Below are 24,322 nucleotides of genomic sequence, written 5' to 3' on the forward strand. Positions count from 1 at the left end.
CCAGTTTATCCAACCTTTCAGCAAACCTCAATCCCGCCACCCTGGGAACTAACCTTGTGAATCTACGCTGCACTCCCTTAATAGCGAGAATGTCCTTCCTGAAATTAGGAGACCAGAACTGAACACAAAACTCCAGGTGTGGTCTCACCAGGGCCCTGTACAACTGCAGAAGGACATCTTTATTCCAATACTCTATTCCCCTTTTTATGAAGGCCAAATATCCATTTGCCTTTTTCACAGCTTGTTGACTGATGTATAGGTACACCTAGATCACATGGTACATCCCACTCCCTAACTTGACTCCATTTAAATAATAATCTGCCTTCCTGTTCCTGCCACCAAAGTGGATCACCTCACATTTATCCACAATAAATTGCATCTTCCATGCATCCACCCACTCACCTAACCTGTCAGTTTTGTGTCATCTGCAAATTTGCCAATGTTATTTATAATCCCCTTATCTAAGGAAAAGACTGGATCGTTACATGGATAGGAGGGGACTAGAGGGGTATGGACCGGGTGCTGGTCAGTGGGACTAGGAGGGTGGGGATTTGCTACGGCATGGACTAGTAGGGCCGAACTGGCCTGTTCTGTGCTGTAAGTGGTTATATGGTTAAATCATAAATATATATGATAAGCAACTGAGGACCAATCACCCAGTCTGATGATAGTCAGCTGATTCTTCCAATGCAATCCAGCCACCTCCAGGATGGTTGCAGAAGATTCTGTGGCACTATATGGAAAGACTGCAGAGTGTTTCTCTTCAGTGCCCCGGACAAAATGTAACCTGTACCCAGCACAGGGTGCTTGCTGTGTGTAAACTGGCTAGACTGGGCAATGCAAGGCAAACATATTTATCTGGCTGACAGGTGTCATGGTGGTAAACACTTGAGTTACAAATCTGCCAGATTCAGCTTGTGATGCAGCCAGATGGAGCTGGACTATGTGTGTGAGTGATGATGCCTTCCTGCAGCTCAAACCTTCCACTTGAAAATCCCACCATGAATTTCATCTTTGTAGGGGTTTATACCTTCTTTTTTAGACTTTAAGGTACAATGGAGATTCATGATCACCTCCTGGCCCTTTGACCACTTTGTCTATACACTTCCGATCAGCATCTGTTAATAGGTTCCACTGTTTACAGTGACTAGCTTGTATTATTGGCCACAATCTGATGAACCAAGAACATCACTTTATACATTCCACTATGCTGTTCTGCATTGGATTATACAGATAACATGGGCAACACAAAACCAGGACTGTGATCAGTTGTCTCACTCCCCCCCAAGAGTCACTCTCTTCTGGGCATATCCCAAGCCATTATCACACCAAATAGCAAAGGAACAGCTGTCATCATGGGAGACTTTAATTTGCATATAGATTGGACTAGCCAAATTAGTAAAAATACTGAGGAGGAGGAATTCCTTGAATGTTTACGGGACGGTTATCTAGACCAATATGTCGAGGAACCAACTCGGGAGCAGGCCATTTTAGATTGGGTATTATGCAATGATAAGGGGCTAATCAACAATCTTGTTGTACGAGGTCCTTTGGGAAGAAGCGATCACGATATGATCGAATTCTCACTCGACATGGAGAGTGATGAAATTAAAACCGAGACTAAGATCCTGAATTTAAATAAAGGGAATTATGATGGTATGAGATGGGAGTTGAGTAAGATTGATTGGGTGGTGTTTATGGGGGAGTTGACTGTGGATAGACAATGGAAAGCATTCACAGATCTAATGGAGAAATTGCAAAAATCGTTTATACCGATTTGGCATAAAAATAAACCAAAAAAGGTGACTCAACTGTGGATAACAAGGGAAATTAGAGACAGCATTAGGTCCAAAGAGAGAGCATATCAATTGGCCAAAAAAAGTACCACAACCGAAGACTGGGAGCAGTTCAAGATGCACCAAAGGAGGACAAAGGGATTAATCAAGTAAGCAAAAATAAATTACAAAAGTAAGCTTGCGGCAAATATAAAAACCGATTGCAAAAGCTTTTATAAATATTTCAAGAGGAAAAGATTGGTGAAATCCAGAGTAGGTCCTTTGCAGTCGGAATCAGGGGAATATATAATGGGGAATAAGGAAATGGCAGACCAATTAAATTCTTACTTTAGTTCTGTTTTTACAAGAGAGGATACAAATAACCTCCCAAGGATGTTGGGAAACATAGAGACTAATGCAAGGGAGGAACTGAAAGAAATCAGTATCTCTAAGGACATGGTCTTGGGGAAATTGATGGGATTGAAGGCAGATAAATTCCAAGGGCCTGATAATCTACATCCTAGGGTACTTAAGGAAGTGGCCATTCAGATAGGTTCCATTCTGATTTTTCTTCTCAGTGTCAATCATAATTGGATCCTCCAGTTTAACTCTGGGTGTGGAGTGCATGGCACTGAGTCCTATTTTTGGATGATACTATTCTACGTGTTCAGGACCAGAGATGAAATCAAATGTAGCGTGTACTATTCAATACATGCTCTTGGTTTCTTTCCTCTTTGGTGTTAAGACTAGCCAAATTAGAGAGAATCTAATCTGCAATATACATTCTCCTTTGTGGCAAACTGTTTTTAGATGGTCCTGTCTTTATCAGAATCTCTTCAAAAAGCGAAAATATCCCCAGTGTCAGAAAATCAAAAATGTGATACATATCCCACTTTCCACCATTTCAGCATTAAGAAGGGATGTAACTTTTGTCCCCCATGTATCAGCACTTACTCTTGCCACTGCAGGAGGTTCAACACCTGACCTTTTACTGCTTCTGCCCCCCCCGACCCCACACTGACATTGCCTAACCCTTAATACCAATAGGAGATTACCAGAGTCAACATCGTCCATTTCTACTCCCAGTGTAAAACAGTGCAACAATCGTCACAGTTCTATTCAATGTGATCATCTCAATGCTTGAGGTGCGGAACTCTTTATTAAGGTGTCTGAAATGTTCACTTACTTTGTATAATGATTTGGGACTTTTTTTTGCATTTTATGTCTTCAATGGATCACAATACTATAGCTGATAAATTATACCATACAATAAGGGACTGCTTCCATCATCCATAAATGATGTTGTGCCGACCTACATAAGCCTACTTCACAATCTAACCCTTCAGGGATCCATGTAGTTACAAACAAGTTCCGTTTCCTGGATCTGTCCATAATAAAATTTGTACGTAAGGCAGTACAGGTATAGGTACTTACGATTGTTATTTAGCGTTTGTGAGGTAACATAATGTGCATTTATGTTCACGTGCAAATTGGGAAACAGCCCATTCGTAAGAGTTTGTAGTCTGGACGTTTGTAACCCAGGAAATGTCTGCATTTTCAGATGAATTACTTGCTCTTCCTCTTTATTTCTAGTGTACTGCATTTGGTGTGGTCTCTTCCACAATGGAGAAACCAAATGCATCCTACCCCCACTCTAACCTGGCAGCCTAGGCTTCCTGTGCTGTTGTCAGCAAGAAGCATCTTGAGCAATTTGCTATTCTGCGTGAATAACTGTTGTTTCTAAGCAACAGCATTATCGTATTGCACATCAAATCATGGGGGAAAGAAATTGCAGTAGGATTAGTGTGAACAGGTTAGATGGTTAGCATGGGCTGAACTCGATGGGTTTCTCTCTGACCTGATTGTTCAGCATTTCAGTCTGGAGTAGCAACAGTGGGAGGCTGATTGGTTGGGACTTTGAGATTGCCAGGATCTCAGGGGTCAAAGCTACTTAGCTAGTAATCTTTCACCTCCGCCACCAGATGGCGTTTGGAGACAGGATTTACACTGCTGAGAAACACAAGAGCTGCAGATGCTGGAACCTTGAGTGAACGAAGAGGAGTGGGAGGGACTCAGTGGGTTAGGCAGCATCCACGGTGTGGAATGGACAGTCAACGCTTCATCATCAGTGCATAGGGTTCTGACCTGAAACAGTGACTGACCACTTCTATGCAAGGAATTTGCCTAACCCACTGAGTCTCTCCATCACCTCTTTGCTCACTTAACACTAATGCTGTCTGGAGATTACCAAAGTTAACATTTTCCATTTTTCTTCCCAATTTAATACAGTGCAACATTCGCTGGACTTCTATTCAATGTGATATCTCAAAGAAGCAGAACATTTTTTTTGCAGTGTCTGAGAAATTTTCACTTACTTCGTTTAAGGATTTGCGACATTTTCTTAGCAAGGGTTGAAAAGGAGAGATTCACCAGATAACAGTTGATTGGAAAATTAATTTTACAGTTGAGGGGCAATTGAGGTCAGATGACCTAACATCACTATAAAAGTGAGGAACTGTGAAGCGGAGCAGTCATAATTGGAGTGGACTGAGTCAGAGTGGTCAGGTTTTGGCTTAAGAGACTTCGGCAAGAAGTGGCTGAGGTGGTGGGGCACGAACTGAAGTAAGAAAGGGCCACCCTATTCGAGGAACAAAAAGAATTCAGCAGGTAGGCACAGGTAAAAAAAGGACAGGTTTTACATATCATAATATATTATTTCCTCTCGTCAAAGAGAGTTGGTACGGCAGCCAAGGCAGGGGAATGCTCCTCTTGAACAATGTGAGTCGTCAGGAAAGCCAGCAGTATCCCTGCTGGCTTCATCTACGAGAAATGCATCCAGCTGCAGCTCTTGGCAAATTGAGTTAAGGAATAAGAGTTGGAGTTGGATGAATTCCGGATCATTTGGGAGATAGATGGGGTGATAAACAGGAGTTACAGGGACACTACCACACCTCGGAGGCAGGAGGAGGGTAGATGGGTGATGGTCAGAAGAGAAAAAAGGAACAGGCAGGCAGTGCTGGGCACCCCTGTAGCCGTTCCCCTCAATAACAAGTATACCATTTTGGATACTGTTGGAGGTGACAACCTACAAGGGACAAGCCATGGCGATTTGTCCCATGGCTAAGAAGGGAGAAGAGGGGAGCTGAAGTGATATGGGATTCCATAGTTATAGGGACAGATAAGAGGTTCTGTGGAAGAGATTGAGTATCCCAGATGCTATGTTGCTTCCCTGGTGCCAGAGTCTTAGGTATCTCAGATCGAGTTCATGGCATTTTCAGAAGAGAGGGTGAGCAGCCAGATATCATGGTTCATGTAGGGACCAATGAAATAGGTAAGAAGAGTGAGGAGGTCCTGCAAGCAGAGTTCAGGGAGTTAGGTGCTAGGTTGAAGGACAAGGTTGTGATCTCAGGATTACTACCTGTGCCATGTGCTAAAGAGGTTAGGATAATGCAGCTTAACACGTTACTAAAGACATGGTGCAGGAGGGAGGGCTTCAGGTTTCTGGATCATTTGGGTTCTCTTCCAGGGAAGGTGGGACCTGTTCGGATGGGACAGTTTACATCTGAACTGGAGGAGGACAAATATTTTTGCGGGAAGGTTTGCTAATGCTCCTCTTGTTGGGGGGGGGGGGGGGGGGGGTTAAATTAGATTTGCAGGGGGAGGGGAATCAGAGTGTCAGAGCAACTTGAGTAGTGGAGGAGTGAAATTACATACACCATTAAAAGTCAATGGGTTGGAAATATTCTCAGGTGCATATATTTGAATGCAAGGAGTATTGTACGAAAGGAAGACAAGCTTAGAGCGTGGATTGGCATGTGGAATTATGACATTGTGGCCATTAGTGAAACTTGCAGGAGGGACAGGACTGGCAGCTCAATGTTCCGGGGTTCTGTTACTTCAGATGCAATAGAACGGGGAAGGGGGGTGTGGAAATGAAAGGGGGGGGGGGGGGGGGAGTGATATTGCTTTTCAGGGAAAATATCACAGCTCTGCACAGGCAGGACAGACCAGAGGGCTCGTCTACTGAGGCTATATGGGTAGAGCTGAAGAACGGGAAAGGCATGACCACACTCATGGGGTTGTATTATAAACTACTCAATAGTCAGTAAGAATTGGAGGAGCAAATCTGTAGAGAGATAGCAGACAGCTGCAGGAAACACAAGGTTGGGATAGTAGGGGATTTTAATTTTCCACATATTGACTGGGATTCCCATACTGTAAAAGGGCTAGATGGCTTGGAGTTTGTCAAATGTGTTCAGAAAAGTTTTCTAAATCAATATATAGAGGTATTAACTAGAGAGAGTGCAATATTGGATCTCCTATTAGGGAACGAGACAGGACAGGTGGCAGAAGTATGTGTTGGGGAGAATTTTGGGTCCAGTGATCATAATACCATTAGTTTCAAGATCATTCTGGAGAAGAACAGGTCTGGGCTCGGGCTGAAATTCCAAATTGGAGGAAGGCCAATTATGTGGAAATGAGAAAGGATCTAGAATGAGTGGATTGGGATCATTTTTTTTCGGGCAAGATGTGCGAGATAAGTGGAAGACCTTCAAAGGTGAAATTTAGAGAGTACTGAGTTTGTATGTACCTGTCTGGATTAAAGGCAGGGTTAGAGGGTACAGGGATATTGGGGATCTAATTCAGAAGGAGAAAGGTGTATATTAAATATAGGTAACATGGAGCAAATGAAGTATTTGAGGAGTGTAAAAAAATCCATGAAAAACCTCAAGAAAGTAATCAGGAAGGTTAAAAGAATGTTGCTTGGTATAAATCCTACAGGTTTCTACTGGCATATTAAGAGCAATAAGATAGTAAGGGACAAAACTGGTCCCCTTGAAGATCAGCAAAAGAAATGGGGAAGATCTTAATTTTTTTCCATCAGTATTCACTCAGGAAAAGGGCACAGAGTTGTAGGGAGTATGGAAAACAGGCAGTGAGGTCATGGAACCTATACAGATTAAAGGGGAAAAGATGCTTGCTGTCTTAAAGCAATAAGGGTGGATATATCCCCAGGGCCTGACAAGATATTGCCTTGGAACTTGAGGAGGCTAGTTTAGAAATTGAAGGGGCTCTGACAGAAATACTTAAACTGTCTTTAGCCATGGATGTGGTGCCGGAGGTTTGGATGGTGGCTCACATTGTTCCGATGTTTAAAAAAGGCTCCAAAAGTAATGTTGGAAATGATAGGCCAGTGAGCCTGATGTCAGTAATAGGTAAGTTATTGGAAGCTGCTCTAAGACATCGGATATACAATTATTTGGATAGCCAGGAACTGATTAGGGATATTAACATGGCTTTGTGTGTGGTAGGTGGTGTTTAACCAATCTTATAGGGTTTTTCGAGGAGGTTACCAGAAAAGTTGATGAAGAAAATGCTGTGGATGTTGTCTACAAGAACTTTAGTAAGGCCTTTGACAAGGTCCCACATGGGAGGTTAATCAGGAAGATTAGAAGCTAAGTATTCATGGTGAAGTAGAGAACTGGATTCGACAATGGCTGGACAGGAGAAGTCAAAGAGTGGTGATGGATGAATGCTTCTCAGACTGGAGGCCTGTGACGAGTGGTGTGTCTATGGGATCAGTGCTGGGACCATAGTTTTTTGTCATCTACATCATTGATCTTGATGATAATATGGTAAATTGGATCAGCAAGTTTGCAGATGACACTAAGATTGGAGGCATTGTGGACAGCAAGGTTTTCAAAGTTTGCAGAGGAATCTGGACCAGCTGGAAAAGTGGGCTTTAAAATGGCAGATGGAATTTAATGCAGACAAATGTGAGGTCAAAGAAAGGACATACATGGTAAATGGTAGAGCACTGGGGAGTGTAGTAGAACAGAGGGATATAGGAATACAGAATATAGGAAGTAACGTCACAGGTGGATAGGGTTGTAAAGAGAGCTTTTGGCATTTTTGCCTTCATAAATCAAAGTATTGAGTCTTGGATGTTATGGTAAAGTTGAATAAAATATTGGTGAGGCCAAATATGGAGTATTGTGTACAGCTTTAGTCACCTAACTACAGAAAAGATATCAATAAGATTGAAAAAGTGCAGAGAAGATTTACAAGGATGTTGCCCAGACTTCAGGAACTGAGTTATAGGGAAAGGTTAAAAAGTTTAGGACTTTATTCCCTGGAGCATAGAAGAATGAGGGGAGATTTGATAGAAGTATTTAAAATTATGAGTGGGATCGAGTAAATGTAGGTGGGATTTTTCCACTAAGGGTCAGTGAGATACAAATCAAAAGACATGGGTTAAGGGTGAAAGGGGAAAAGTTTAGGGGGAACATGAAGGGGAACTTGCTCACACAGAGAGTGGTCAGAGTGTGGAATGAGCTGCCAGCTGAAGCGGTGAATGCAGGCTCAATTTTAATATTTAAGAGCAATTTGGACATTTAACCAGTGAATAGATGGATGGGAGAGGTATGGAGGGCTATGAACTGGGTGCAGATCAGTTGGACTAGAGAAAAAAAATGGTTCAGCACAGACTAGAAGGGCTGAAGGGGCCTATCTATGTGCTGTAGTGTCCTATGGTTCTATGTCTATGTGGCTACAGTTAAGTATGATTTTGGTGCACCTGTTCAGTGTCTATGACAATAAACTCTCATTTCATTTCACGACATATGACTACAAAATCTGATTGGGGAGTAAAGTATGGGTTGGTTTAATGCCTCATCTAAAAGCCTCGTCTCTGCAGTACTCCCTCAGTACTACCCTGAAATTACACCCTGGGCTGGATGCACTAGACTGGGGTGTGAACCCATGTCCCCCACCCCCTGATTCAGAAGCAAGAGCACCAAAAGTGAGCAACAATGGGCTGGCCACCTCAGAGGCTGAGACTTCAACCCCAGCGCACTGAAGAAACGAGATGGCCCCTTTACTTTTCTGAAATGGAAGCCCTCACAGCGCCAGTTGAGCTGCACTATTGCCAGAGGGTCATGAAAGTTCGGGAACATTCATTCTTTTACTTCCCTTGGCCTCGATTTCCAAGGGAAGCGAGGAGTGAAATCCACAAGTCTATGACCTCCTGATATTTTATTTCCTGTGTGAGGCTGAGGGAGAAGAACGCTGACATTTAACCAGTGAATAGATATTTGCTCCTGGTGACCTCACCCTGGCACACTGTGCAGCTGCCAAGCAGAAGGAGAATGTTACAGCCAACACCCAGGCTCAATGTGACAAAGAGTGAATCAAACACAGACTGTTGAAAGCAAAAGAGCAGCCAGTCATCTCCAGTGGCTCTGTCTACTCAAGGAAGTGTGTTCTCTCTCAGAGAAGCTCAACCACCTGCATAGCAGAGGAACATGCATTTGGCAATGGGATGGTTGTGTGGTTAACACCACTCTATTACAGTTCCAACGACCCGCTGGCTGTATGGAATTTGTATGTTCTCTCTGTGACTACATGGTTTTCCCCCAGCAGCTCGTTTCCTCCTACATTCCAAACAGATATGGTGAGAATCGGTTAATTGGTCACATGGGTGTATTTGGGCAGCGTGTTGATAAATATGCCATCAGTGCTCTGTGATTAGTAAGGGATTATCTAAGGTCATATGTGAGTGGGGGAAAAAAGGTTGAGAATCACTGCTCTAGACCCATTTGTTACAGAAATAATTTGCTTGAAAAAAATTGTCATTGGCCCATTTCCTTTGGAGTTATGAAACCGTGCACATAACAAGTCAATAAGGTACAATTATAACAGTGGTTTTCAAACTTTTTCTTTCCACTCACATACCACCTTAAGTAATCCCTTCTTTCCACTCACATATGGCCTTAAATATGCCTTCAGTGCTCTGTGATTAGTAAGGGATTATCTAAGGTCGTATGTGAGTGGGGGAAAAATGGTTGAGAATCACTGCTCTAGACCCAATTGTTACAGAAATAATTTGCTTGAGAAAAATTGTCATTGGCCCATTTCCTTTGGAAACTGTGCACATAATGAGTCAATAAGGTATGAGTAAAAGAGTGGTTTTCAAACTTTTTCTTTCCTCTCACATACCACCTTAAATAATCCCTTACTAATCAGAGTACCTATTGTGGTATGTGAGTGCAAGAAAAAAAGTTTGAAAAGCACTGTACTAGATGATCCCTGCAAATTCACTAATGATCTGTTGCTTCACTTGTAAGTCTCATACACTGACCTGAAATGAATTCCCTTCCTGACACACGACATTAATCCCTGATTGTTTGGGCTCACGTTCCAAACCTACAAGCCTTATTCATTTGAGGGGTGGGGTTCTCTGGGGTTGTGGGCCTTACCTGGTGCTGTTGATCTGGAGGGGCAGGCTGCTAGTTGGGGCAGACGGCGTGGGTTCTGCACCATCTTGAGTGCCTCCCTCTGTTGCCGGAGCTCTTCTTCTCTGTTCTGGGCCGCCCTGATCTCCTGCTCTATCATGGACAGGGTCCTCTGCCTGTGGGAGCGCAGCTTAAATGGCCCAGACTGGGCAATGACTTCGGGTTCCTGGGAGTGGCTGACAAAGATGTTGTCTCTGGTGTAGTCTGTGGGCTCCAGGTAGCTGGCCACATCGCTGAAAGGGCTGAACTCAGGCCTGTACAAGGAAGGCTGCGGCCCGCTGCTGACAGCCCCTGCAGTGCTGCACTGTTTGGCAGTTCCTGCAGGAAGCAGGCAGTGGTTGCCCTTGTGATGGTCTGGCTCCATCTCCACCGGGCCCTGTAGATCCGCATGGTCCTGGACTGAAGAGCGTGGCATTGGTGATGGTTTAGTCAATGCAGTCCGTGGTGGTGCTCCCTCACTCCCCAGCGCTATTTCAGGCTCATTTGGGTCGCCCTGACCTGTCTCAGCGGCTGTGTGGGTCTCATGGGCCAGGGCAAGTTCCACTGCTTTCTTCACCACCATTTCTGCCTGATAGGCAAGATGCTGCTCTGCGTCCAATGACAGTGGAGACCTTCGCTTGTACAATTCCTCATCACTGAGCAAGCATTCCCTAATTTGAGAGCTTTCCCCTCTCTCCCGGTCAACTGGAGTCAAGGCCTGAGGTGTCAGTGGCTGGGAAAACTCCTGAGACCCACCCAAAGAGTGGTCCAGGGAAACATTTGTTGTCTCATTGGAAGCTCCACTGTCACTCACGTTGTCAATGCTGAAGTCATTAGACAGGGTCTCCATCACTGTGGTGTCCTGAGAACGGAGGGACAAATCATCCAAACCTGAATCCACTTCCTCTGCCATGGCTGGAAGGTTGACGCACCTGAAGCAATGGTCTGAGTTGTCACTGTCACCATCTTCGTTCAGTACAGTCAAGACAGCCCTGACCCTGGTAAATCCTTCATCATCTACCCCGCTGTCAGCTGTCGTGTCGGGCTGAGCTGGTTCTGTGCACAGCACCTCCTTCCGCTGCCCCTCCCTATGAGGTGAGGTCTCGCTTTGGCTCTCACCACCTTCAGGCACCACACGCACTTTGGAAGCCTTGACCAGGGACACCTGGCTGACATCAATTTGCACGGCCCGCCCCTGGGCCCCCGTCACTTCTGTTGCCCTGCCAGAGCCTGCCATCTTCTCTCTTCTGGAGGTTTCTGCTGAATTCAGGGCTGATGGGACAGAGACCCCTTTTGCCAACCCTGGCCATGTCTGACTGCGCTGGCCACTGGGGGTGGGGGCTCTTTCCATCTTCAGAAACTGCCTCCTGGCAGCAGAGAAATCTATTTGCTCTGTGACAACATCTTCCCTGCGGACACTGAGGGGCTCCAGTGGCACGAAGGCAGGGGATTTCTGCTTCGGGGAAATGGGATATGGGCACCCTCCCTGCTTCTTCTGCTTCCTCTCGGCGTACTTTTTGTGGGACTCCAGCTTATCTGGGTCCAGCTGATCCTCAATAGACTTCTCCTGTGGGGGCTTCCATTTCTCTGTGATACTGGGGTTCTTCTTCACCACCTGGCTCCTGATGACTTCCAGTCGAGCCCGTTCAAGCTCGGCAATCTCGTTCGAGACTCTGCTCTTCCTAATTCTGTAGGCCTCACTTCTCTCATCATTTGCAAACAGTTTGGAGGGCTTCTTGTCCTCATGGTAAGCCCGAAGCTCAAATCTGGCTTCCTTCTTTGGGGCAATGATGTCAGATTCACCACCCCCGGGAGTACTTCTGGAAGTTTCTGCCTGCCGCTGCTCTCTGTCCTTATTGGCCACAGGTGATATGCTAGATTGACTGGGTGAAAGTCCATTCAGCTTAACTTCGTTCTGGGTCTGCTGCCCAATTAGAGGCAAATCCTCATCGATGCCTCCGACGCCATTGAGGGGCATGGCCAGAAACCCCATCTCCATGGTAACAGAAGGACACTGGCTGCCCACCATGGCCAGGCCTGGCTCGGGACAAGGTGGCACAATCGGCCCGTTCTCTGCTGTGGCCTCACAGCAGTTTGCTTCTAAGACCTCATCGAGGTACCTGATCTCCTTTTCCACATCACTGTCCAGCGATTCATGTCTGTTCTGGATGCCGTTATGGCCTTTATCATTGTAGTGAGTGTCAATGCTGTCTGGACCAATGGGCTCTGGGGTCACGGCCTTTGGTGCGGCTGCACCCACACTCTTGGTGCTGTTTGGATGATTGTCCACTTCCATTCCCTCCTCGTGCCCGGAGCACAGATGTTGGGGGTTTAGGGAGTCAGAGCTCCTCCTGCTCCTGCCCTTCTTCAGTGTAGCAGCATCCTCTGGGAGCTTAGTGGGAGATTTCTGTGCAAAATGAAAGGGAAATAAGCATCAAAAATAGATACCGCCACTCAGCAACTTAACAGGATGAAAAGCTCAAGTTCAAGTTTGCTCTCATCTGACTTCACACATTCAATCAGATACTCCAAACCACGGTGCGTGTACACAACACACGATAGAATTCAACAAGAAAATTTGCAGAAGCTGGGGTCGAGTGCAATGCACAAATGTGCTGGAGAAACTCAGCAGATCAGGCAGCACTCATGGGAAGTCAAGGCTAAGCAACATTTTGGACCAGTGTCCTTCGTCATATTGAAGTAAAAGCAGGCAGGTGCCTGAATAAAAAGGTGGGTGGGGCAGGGAGAGGAGATAAGAAGGGGAGGTGTGTGAGCGAATGAATGTATGCAGTAATATGTGGGATGGTAAAAGGGAAATCTGAGGTGACAGGGTGGGGTGAGCTCTTGGATAGAAGAGGGAAAGGATTTGGAGCTGGAGGAAAGGAGATAGAGGGAATGGGAAAGAGAGAAAGATATGGGCAAGGGGATAACAGATATTGGAGAAGTCAATATACTGCTTGGTTAGAGAGTGTCAAAATTGAATAAAAGGCATTGTTCCTTCAATTTGCAATTTGGCAGTGCATGAGCCAAAGGACAGACATGTCGGTGTGGCAATGTGTGTGGAATTCAATGTGATCCCACCTCCAGACACACCTTCCCCTCTCCACTCATCCGTTCCCAGTAATCACCTCCCTCCCCCCTACTCACGCTGCACCAGCACCTACCCCTGTGACCGCAGGAGGTGCTGCACTTGCACCAACATCTCCTCTCTCACCACCATTTGGAGTCCCCAACAAGCAATACTTCACTTTGGAATCGGCAGGGGTCATCTACTGCATCCGATGCTTCCAATGTGTCCTCTTTTACATTGGGCAGACTGGATGTAGACAGGGAGTTTGCTTCATTGAGCACTTTAACCCTGTGTGCTGCACCAGCAAGAACCTCCCAGTGGCAACCATTTCAATTCCACACACTGTTGTCACACTGACATATATGTCCCTGGTCTCGTGTACACACACAAGAGCAGGAACATCTCACCATGCACATCACAGAGGCTCACCACCATCTTAACCAAGGCAGACATAAATGCTCGCCTTATCACAGAATATAAAAATAGCCTTGATGTCATGAGGGTGTATGACATCTTTGTTTAATCCGATGAAGGATAAGCCATTGTAACTATGTCCATTAAGATAGTGTGCTGACTTCAAACAAAGTAACATTGAATTAACCTGTCCTTAAACCAAAGCACTTTAAAGAGTTTGTTGATAATTATGGTGGGCAGAGTGGTTAGCGCAACACCTTTACAGTGGGACTGGGGTTTGAATCCCACACTGTCTGTAAGGAGTTTGTACATTCTCCCGGTCTCTCTGTGGGTTTTCCCCAGGAGCTCTGGTTTCTTCCCACCATTCAAAATGTACTGGAGGTATAGGCCAATCGGGTGTGATTAAGCAGCATGGGTTCATGGGCCGAAAAGGCTGGATGTCTAAATTTAAATTTTAAAAATTTTAATTATTTATAGTAGTATTAGGGCATCATCATGTTTTATAAGACAAAGGGACATGTCATATTTTATTAATTTTACTTTCATAAATGACAGGCCCTTTAGGAACCATTTGCCAGTAAAATTTGCTTCTAATACAATCTGTGTTTAGTTAGGATGCAAATGTACTGAGTAGGGATGGCAGTAAGGCTGACCTTATTAGCACCATGATCACTGCATATTGTACGTTGCTGACAGCAAGGTTTGCAGCAATAATCTAGGGTTAGGCTTGGAGTGATGAGGTACACTGCAAGGAGTTGGCTAAGTCAAGATGGAACGTCTGATATTATTTATTATATAGGTGATATAGGTGACTATTTAGTACATCCTGACTGCCAGTGCTATCCAATTAGCCCCATCTGCAAAGTTTACTCTTCAAGTACAGATTCAAGTGTTCGCTGTGGCTCGATTAGCTGCTCTCTTGCCTCTAACGCTGAAGTTTCAGGGTTCAAGTCCAACTCCAAGTCTCTAGAATGACATTCCCAGGAATGCTGCCCTTTGAGGTACTAATTTTTGGGTGAGATATTAAACTATAGTCCTTGGCTCACTTTCCTTATAAAAACAACAGTAAGCGATACTCCCCAGATTCCTGCACAATATTAATCCTTCAGTTGATGTTAACAAAACCAATGAATTGGCCAACATCACACAGACATTTGTTCTACTTTGCTATTCAAAACTTAACTGCTGCATTTCCTGCATTACCACAAAAACTCTATTGGTAGTTCTTCGGTCTACAAGTCACTCCCAAATATCAAGGGAAGATGGGCTTTCACAAGAATTGACATACATGGAATTGGGGTGGGGATGTTAAGGTCAAGTAATGTAATCTGCAGGAAAAGGTTCAAGCAGAGTTGGCAACGTTAGTCTGGAAAAACTTAAATGCAAAAACTTTGTCAATATTAAATCTTTGAGGAACCTTTATGTTGTCAACTGTAACAAGAATATTCTGCAGAATGAAGGGTATTTATACAATTCCTGAAGTGTTTTAGGTACTTTTGACTGCATTATTTCTTTCCAGAAAATAAAATGGAAAATTAGAGGATAGAAATTGCTTCAAACACAAAAATGTGGAGTATTTCTTGCTGTTTCTATTCCTTTCCTATTTTGGTTAAAAAAAAACTCTCCGTTCTTAATATGTTGTGATGAAAATAGGAATTGATGTTCTTTAGTGGCCTGGTGTATAATGAGAGTATGGTCATAGTTAATGAACACTATTTTTAACTGCAGGGACTCGTAAATTGGCTGTGAATATCAGTCTTTGATCTATTGGGGCCATGTTGTAAATGTGACTATTACATGCTCCTGTGAACCTCATGTATCAAAGGCAAAGTGCCTTAATAAGGGCATTATATAACAAATACACACAAAGTGTGATGCTTTCCAAATGTATCATAACTCTTGACAGCAAAACTCTTAAATCCCATCTTCCTGCATTGGGTCCTAGTTCTGTACTTCATACAGTAACTTGATTTTTCATATGATGAAAATAGGAGTCAGGAGATTAAAAGTGACAGTAAGCATCTCTCCTAACAAAAACCTTGTAATCTTTGCCTTGAACTCCATTACCATTGAGGGTCATCTGACCTCACTCCTGAAAAATTCATGCAACGTATGTATTTTTATCACATTCCAAAGGGTTTGAGGTGCTAATGTGCTTTCTCCATAATGGCATTGGTGTGTTGGGTCCAGGATAGATAGTGATTCCCAAGAACTTAAATGTGCTCACCCTCTCCACCTCTGATCCCTCAATGATCACTGGATTGTAAACCTCTGGGTTTCCTTTCCTGAAGTCAACAATCAGCTCCTTAGCTTTGGTGACATGGAGTGCTTGGTCCACCATTCAGCCAAGTTTTCAATCTCCATCCTGTATGTTGACTTATCCCCTTCCTTTATACAACCCACTACTGTGGTATTGTTGGCAAATTTGTAGATAGTGTTATTGTTGTACCGAACTACACAGTGGTAGGTGTAAAGTGAGTAGAGCAGGGGGCTCAGAACACAGTCATGTGGTGCTCCAGTACTAATGGAGATCGTGGAGTAGAGGTTCTTGCCAATCTTCACTGATTGTGGTCTGGAGGTGAGGAACTCCATGATCCAATTACACAGTTGGGTGTTAACTCCTAGATCTTTGAGTTTGCTGATTAGTTTTGAGGGGATGATCATGTTAAAAGCTGAACTGTAGTCAATAAAGAGCATCCTGATGTATGTGTCTTTGCTGTCCAGGTGTTTCAGGGCTTTGTGTAGAGCCAGTGAGATGGCATCTGCTGTAGACCTGTTTCTACAATAGGCAAACTGGGATGGATCCATGTCACTGCTCAGACAGGAGCTGATCTGCTTCATCACCAGCCTCTCAAAGCACCATCACTGTTGATGTAAATGCTACCGATTGATAATTGTTAAAGCAGGTTACTACACTCTTCTTGATTGATGATTGATGCCTGTTTGAAACATGTGTGTACCATGCCCTGCTGGAGTGATATATTGAGGATATCCATGAATACCTTGGTAATATGGGAAAGCAGTTGATGGAATATCTGCGCAAGTCTGAGGAGAACTCGCAATTTTGTTTTGTGTTCTTGGATTGCTGAAGTTGGGAGGAAAAGGCTGAACTCTATTTCAAAAATCCTTTGAAATGAAACTGCCAGATGCACCCTTGTATTTAATCCCAGTCACCTCTTTGCTGTTGTTCGTTGCAGTGATACTATAATGTTCAAAAAGTATTTCATACCCTATGTCCCACAGTACCTTATTGCCAATGAACTACACTGTGTTTTGTTACTGTTATTACATAAATAAAGATTGATGGCCAATTCACTCACAGCAGGTTCCTACAGTTGATGGACGGGTTAAAACAGTCCCTGTGGTCTTTTACATGTACCCGAGAGAGAAAATCTAAGGCCTTGTTTCAACATCTCCTTTCAAGAAAGGTTCTTTTAACATTTCAATAAAACCTTATCCTGCACCAGGCTAGAAAGACAAGATTAGGTTTTGAGATGTCTTGAGACCCTCCACCATTTAATAAGTTAATTTTTGATCAGTGCCCTCTCATGCCTCTAAATATTTCAGATTTAGAAGTAACAAATGTGACCAGGCCTGGAAAAATTAAGTCCTGAGAGAAGATTGAGTATTTTGGTATTTGTTATTCTTGGATCATAGGTAGTTGAAGAGCGATTTAATTGAGGTTTGTGGGGTCAAGATAAATAGGAAGCCCACTTCCCATTGCAGATTTGACAAAAACCAAGGGACAGAGATTTAAAATAATTGGAAGGACGATTAGGGAGAAGAGAAAAAATGTTTTCAGGTGCTAGGTGCCTAATTTAAACCGGATACTAAGTCTTCATATGGAAGGGGGCAAGGGACAGGAGCAAAATTGCCAATGAAAAAGAAAAACACGTGGATACCTCGAAGGCTGACGTATCATACACTGATCAACTCCTCTGTGAATGTAATGCTGTCTATATCAATTTCAGCCTGTAGTTTTCAGCTTGCCGAAACAAACCTACACACATTTCTGACCCCAACGTTCCAGTCCCAGCCAACACACCAACTACTTGCAAGCTCAAGGTCAACAAATGCAATCCATCTCATGGTAAACAAAACTCATCGGACACCACAGGAGTGGACTCTGGAGGAACACAGTAAATTTACCAACACTCCCAGTTACATAGCTGGGCACAAGAATCCGTAAATTCTAAGTGGGGCATGGTGAACTTAGTGACATGATGTTCTTGGAAATATAATTGGAGAACTGTGATCTGAGGACTAGGAACCAATGCAGGAAGATGGGATCAGGCAGGGCTGCTTTTTTCTAACTGATTTAGATATGATAGACCATAGAACCTCCTCCTGTACTGTACATTTCCATTGTGTTGGGAACAATTGGCTCAATAACAATTGTCCTTTGCCGAAAGGAGTTCCAAACCTTCCACTACATGGTGCTTGCAATCGCATTTCCTAACTTCATTTTTCAAAGGTGAAGCTGTAAATGTTAACGTTTCCCTGTCATCCTGCTGTGCTAGACTAGATTGTGTGCCTATCTGTGGAGTAGGGCTCAAGCCTATCACTTTCCAACTTAGAGACATATGAGAACTGGATCTCCCAGGAATGCCATTCGTCAAAGCCACTGTGCAGTGAGGCAGCAAGAGTGGGAGTGGAGAGGTGGAAGACGACAATTAAGTTGGTGATCGTTAGATCAGGCCAGAAATGACGGCCCAATAAATGAAGCGCACAGAAGGGGCATGTAATCACGAGAGTGATGAACAATGTAGCAACTTAAGAGAGGTTGAAAAAAAGACTTGCATTTAATCAACCAACACTCTTAAATATTGAAGGATGCTCTAAACCCTTTGTCAACCAATCAAATGCCTTTTAAAGTGCAGTTAAGAATGTGAGAGCAGGAGAGGTTTTGGGGGTGGTGGCAAGAGAGCAGTTGATGGAATAAGCTCCTGCAAACTGCATTAATAAAGAATTATTTAACAGCAATCCAGGCAGTGTCCTACCAATTGATTATAGTTGGTTTTTTTTTAAAAGCAAGAGGTGGATTTTGAAGTGTTGAAATGCTCAACAAGAAGGCTAAAAGTAGAGAGTATGCAACAGTCCCAGAGGTCTACCCCACACAGCCTCGCCTGATCCTGTCACCTTGGGCAGCTCACTGTCAGATCAGGAAGAACAGGTAACTGACTTTGAGCAGCTCAAGCTAGCAGTGCTGACTGAATTTTGTAGACATTAGGCACTTTCAGGTGGGCCAAAGGCCCTTGTGTAAAAGCAAAGATTATACCCCCTTGTGGCTAAATACTTACCTACCTGAATGTGCTGAGAGTGCCTCTGAGGTGCCGATGCCAACCATCCTCGGGAAGGGATAATCAGCGGAGTGCAGCGCACCATCGACTCACCAGAATGTACAGCCGCACTAAGTGGGTGTTTAGGGGCAGCCCGATGACTCCATCAGCCCACTACACAGCTCCCTGCTACCTGACAGCCCCCCACCCCACTACCTGATAGCCCCTGTCCCACTGGGGAGGGGTGGCCAGTGGGGGACGTCGGGGCAGGGGCGGTCTGCAGGGGCTGTCGAGGAGGCGGCTGGTGCGGGCTGTGACAGCCCAGCTGGCCACTCCACCACCTCACTGGGCGCTTTGGTCTTTGGGGATGCTTTCTGCGGCTCAAAATGGGGCATAGCAATGGCAGCCTTCCCTATCTATAATTCCCCCATGAAGCTTGAACTGCTCTGGGAAACACAGCATGGTTCCACCTGCATGGGGTATTATGGGTAGGGAAGATGGCCATTGCTATGCCGCATATTTATGAAGGGTGGCACTACGACACCAGTCTCTCCGCCTCCATCAGATCTGGAGGGTGTTATGAGGTGCCTCTGGATATGAATGGGACACTGGAGCAGCCTTTTAGGGCTGCTGTCTGAAAGGTGAGTTTGTACTTTTCAATTTGCTTCTGTCGCTGGCCTCAAGGCGGAGGGTTCACCTGAAATGGACTATTGTAGAGACCATTAAAATAGAGACAAGACTATGTACTGGAGAAGAACTGGCTGCCCTTAAATTGGGGCGACAGACTGTAAAAAATGCAATTTGTAACCGAAAGAGTATCTACAGCCAGCAGATTGAGAGAAATTAAAGATACTGTTGGGGACATAGAACGTTCAATGTCAGGGTGTACCGATGACATCTGCTCAATAGTAAAGAAAATTAAAACTCTGACCACTGAAATTATAAAGTTGGAAAACAGATGAGAGGATTTGGAAGTGAGGTCCTGAGAAATAACATCAGGATAGTGGGGTTCCTGAAGGAACGGAGAACACAAGTAAAGACACAGTAAGAGCTTTATTAAAAGAGACGTTCAGACTGGATAAAGAGCCACTGGTGGACCGGGCATACTACAGCCAATACCAGTGCCAGGGGAGGATTCACAGGCCACAGTGGCCAGGCTTCACTATTACGGTGATTGCATGGATGTCCTACACCATGCCAGAGAATGCGGAGGTAAAACTGAAGGGATGACTATCTCAGCTTTTCCTGTCCTTGCTGTGAAAGTGGTCCGAGTCCAGGTGTCGTTCAATGATGTCAGATGGAAACTGTGTACCCTGCAAGGGGTCCGATATGGGTTAATCTACCCAGCCTGAATATGGATCACTTACGGTGACAAGGTGAACAATTTCCTCTCGGCTGAAAAAGCAAAAGTATATGTCAAGACGTTGAAAAACAACTGATTCAAGTGTGAGTGCAATGGGGCACTGCCACTTGTTGGGCATTCTTTATTAATCTGCAGTGACCAAACTTGCTAAAGTGCAATTCCAGAACTTGTATAATATGGCACCACTACTGTTAAATTTACATGCACATTTATCAGCTGTATGACGTGCAGCTGACTGAAGTGCCTTGGAATGTGCCTGTAAATCTAATTCAAAATTCGTGTGAGGGATGGCAATGTTTTTTTTCTACTTAAAGCTCATTATCTCTGAGACCTTAACATTTAGGGGCAAGGATGGTTAGACCAATGGATGTAAAGTGCTGTCCCCACAGCTTAGTCTTAATATGGGGTCTAGTGTACTAGTGTAGTAAGTATGTGGTGTCTTTGCAGATTTGTTTGTGTATATGGGGAGGGGGGGGGGGAAGAGAGAGAGAGAGATATTTGTCATATTTCTCAGTTGGAATATCAGAGGGATGGGAAGCCCAACAAAAGATCAAAAATTTTCTCCCCTCTGACCTGGTTAAACAGAAATTGAGGAGAAACTATGGGAAGAGGTGACTGAGAGAATTTGTTCTACCACCTCCTGCATTTGCTCAGGACTCAATCAGTTAAGGTGCTGCACAGGGTTCATTTTTCAAAATCCAGACCGATAGCTATTTATTCTGAAATGGAGGACAAACTCAACAGGTGTAATGGCTTCCCCTTCCACCTAAGTCACATGTTTTATCAGGACCCCAAAATACAAGGGTTCAGGGGCGGAGTCTTCAGCACCCTATCCAAAATATTTAAAGTCAATTTCCAACCCTGCCTATTGACTGCAATATTTGGAATCTCCAACAACTCCCTAAATTCCCTGCAGAAGGACGTGATAGTATTTACATCCCTATTGGCCAAGCGTCTAATCTTGTTACATTGGAAGTTTGACACAGTGGATTAAGGATATCAGTTTCTTTATTAAATTGGAGAAAATCAAATACACAATCAGAGGGTCTACCAGAAAATCTTTCCACAAATGGCAACCCTTTATGTGTTTTTCTCCGAATTATGACTACTTACAGAGTAAAAGACTAACTGTGAGACGTTTGCACGAGTATAATCGATAATATACCAAAGATACTGTCAGCAAAGGTGTTGAGGGGGTGGGGGTGTCGGGGCCTGTATCTGAGGGTGTATGTGAACATTTGTGTATGTGTATTGGTTTTTCTGTTTAAAAAAATAGGAGCAACATGTATGAAGTTGTTTTTGATGCTCAATAAATACATTTTGGGAAAAAAAGATTGAGAGAACCAATGTGAGGACAGCAAGCTTGCAAACCACCAAGACTTGCACGAGAGATTTAACTTAGGGGACCAGAGAGAGAATTTCCCCAGATAGTAAACAGAAATCAAAAAACTCTAGATCTTGAAAAACAGTAATTCTGGAAACATTCAGCATTTGTGGAAAGAGTTAACGATTCAGACTAAAGACCCTTTGTTCGAAATGGCAAAGAAAAGGAAATTAGTTTCTTTTAATGGCACAGAGCATGTGCATCTGATCAGGAGGGTCAATAAAATAATTGAGATTGGGTAAGGCCAAGGTGATAAGTTGTGGGTATCATTACTGCTATCGTGCCTAATGCCTTCTCCTTAATCAGAACCTCTAAGGCAAATTTTAGTGCTGTGTTGATCTCATTGCTGTTTGTGGGAGCTTGCTGTGCTCACATTGGCCAATGTTAATGGGAGGTTACAAACACTGGAGTTGAAAAGAGATGTGAAGCATCAGCAGGGCAGAAGGATGGAGAGAGAAACACTGAGCCAATACCACAAACAGGTGGCTTACAGCATGGACTGGCTGAAACAGTAAGTTAGCCGAAGTTGTGGAATTCAATACTGAACCCTGAGAGAGATTGCTGCTCAAGTTTGTGTTGGATAGTGTTATAAAAGGGGAGGAGGCCAAAGACAGAAAGAATCAGTGGCATGCTTTTAATTTCTCTCTACTGCAGTGACAGGGCAATGTCCAACTTCACTGTGTAGTCACACACTGGCATGTTTTCAAAGGAATGGAAGAACAAGCATTTGTGTCAATGTTTGCAGCAAACTGAAACTTCTGCACTTAAAAGTAGCAAATGGGATTCTCATAAATTAATCACAGGTTGTAGAAGGGAAGAGGGGATTTAAGTTGATCAATAAAATGATTTCTGGATTGTTTGGGGCTTTTATCTGGGTTATGTTTCTGCACAGTTGAAGATCTTCCCAGGGACTTGCCAAGCAAAGTAGTTCAGTTATATTTATCTCTGCTTAAGTAGAGCTTAAAGGAAGTAAAGGACAATAGAAATCATCTGGCTTTGGTAGCTTTGATATTAACAGTTCAGGTCAACTAAGCAATCAACGTTCAAACAAATATTTGGATTGGGAAGCTTATTTTCAGGCAGGATATGGAGTTAAATCCAGCTTTGGTCAACCCTGTGTCAAAATCTTTTGCATTTTTGGAATAGATACCCTTGCATGCGTGATGTTAATATTCTTTGTTGATGCTGCAGCAACATTTTTTGAAAGTTACTTCCCCCCCCCCCAAAGTTACCAAGTTCTCAAAGCATTTCTGTTAATGAGTTGCAGCTCCCTCATTAACTAACCACATGGGCAAATAGGATGTTTTATTACTACAGCGAGAGAATATTGCATTAAGGGAGCCCTAATGGCAGAGAAAGGCACAATTAATTAAATAACAATTTAGCAAGCATTCTTCCTCCATTCTTCGTAACCAACTACCAGGTTGTTCCACTCTGCCTAGCCTCTTCTCATCAACTGTTCTTAATGATGGAACATTGTACTTTCTAAGACATCTGAGGAAATTTGGCATGTTGTTGAATACTCTTTTGAACTTCTACAGGTTTGGTGTGGAAAGTATACTGACTGGATGCTTCACAATCTGGGTTGGTAATTCAACTGTCCAGAAATACAGAAAGTAACAAACATAGCTAAGTCCATTATGGGCTCCAGCCGACTATCCATTGAAGACACCTATGTGAGGTTTTGCCTTAAGATAGCAGTAAACATCATAAAGGACCTCCATCACCCTGGTCACAACCTCTTCTTGCTGCCACATTCAAGAACGTACATTAGTCCTCTAGGTTCAAAAACAATTTTTATCCACCAGCTATCAGGCTCTTGTACCTCTCCATACCTCTAAACCTAATCATGAACTGTTCTGGAGTGAAACATGAAAGTCTGCAGACACTGTGATTGTAGTCAAAACACAGCAATGCTGGAGGAACTGCTCAGGGACCACCAAAAGATCTGTCCGCACTCCTGAAACATCACTTTTTGTTTCCTTGCACTGAACAACTGTGAATAGTTATCTGTCTTCTTTTTTATTTATGATCTCTTTTTCTGTCTTGACATAGTGTGGTAATTTTGCAGTTGGCCTATCTTGTGTACCAAGTAAGAATTTTGGTGCTTCTGTACATGCATATATGACAATAAACTCTCTTTACTCATTGTTTTGTTGCCGCCGCTACTCTGGACCTATTCCCGTCAACTAAAGTTGAAGATGATCACAGAACCAGAGGGACAGATTTAAGGTGATCACAGAATGACTAGAGGGGAACTGAAAGCAAACCATATCACTCAGAGTGGTCGGGATCAGGAACTGCACTGCCCGAAGGATTTCAAAGGTACCTGAATGAGCACCTCAACCTGCAGCAATATAAGATCTGGAAAGGTGACTAGTCCAAATAACCTTTTGTTTGACTGACATGGTAAAATAACCCAAATGGCCTTGACATTTTGTCAGTTATTCTTGCCAGTGTAGTTTGTTGTTTTAATTGTTTTTGTTTTGCTTTCTTTGCTAATCATGGGTTTTGTAGTGTCTGATCATATATTCTTGATTGAGCTGATATAGTCTCTTTACAACCATACTAATCTTCTGTTACGTGTCTATTGCCTCTAAAACTCTATTGGAATTAAAATATCACTGAGCTTAGTAATCCAGTTCACTTACAAGACTCAGTTGACCAACATTCCAAGGACATGCCTCTGGGGATTCATTTCATTGAGGAGGCTGGAAGCTCTAATTTGGTAACAATAATAATGCTGTTTTTACTGGACTTCATC

General features: G+C 43.7%; 1 protein-coding gene across 7 annotated transcripts in view; it reads right to left on the reverse strand.

Moving 5' to 3' along the window:
• The window catches only part of LOC138756797 (PALM2-AKAP2 fusion protein-like), a 194,128-nt gene that overhangs the window by 35,924 nt on the left and 133,882 nt on the right, over nt 1-24,322 (reverse strand). For all 7 annotated transcript variants that reach the window (XM_069923227.1, XM_069923197.1, XM_069923217.1 and 4 more), the window contains one exon: nt 10,034-12,455. In XM_069923227.1, the coding sequence (XP_069779328.1) occupies nt 10,034-12,344 (2,311 nt within the window). In that variant the 5' untranslated portion in view covers nt 12,345-12,455. The remainder of the gene's footprint in view (nt 1-10,033; nt 12,456-24,322) is intronic.

The sequence above is a fragment of the Narcine bancroftii genome, chromosome 1 (genome assembly GCF_036971445.1).
Source record: "Narcine bancroftii isolate sNarBan1 chromosome 1, sNarBan1.hap1, whole genome shotgun sequence".
In the NCBI taxonomy this organism is placed as follows: Eukaryota; Metazoa; Chordata; class Chondrichthyes; order Torpediniformes; family Narcinidae; genus Narcine; species Narcine bancroftii.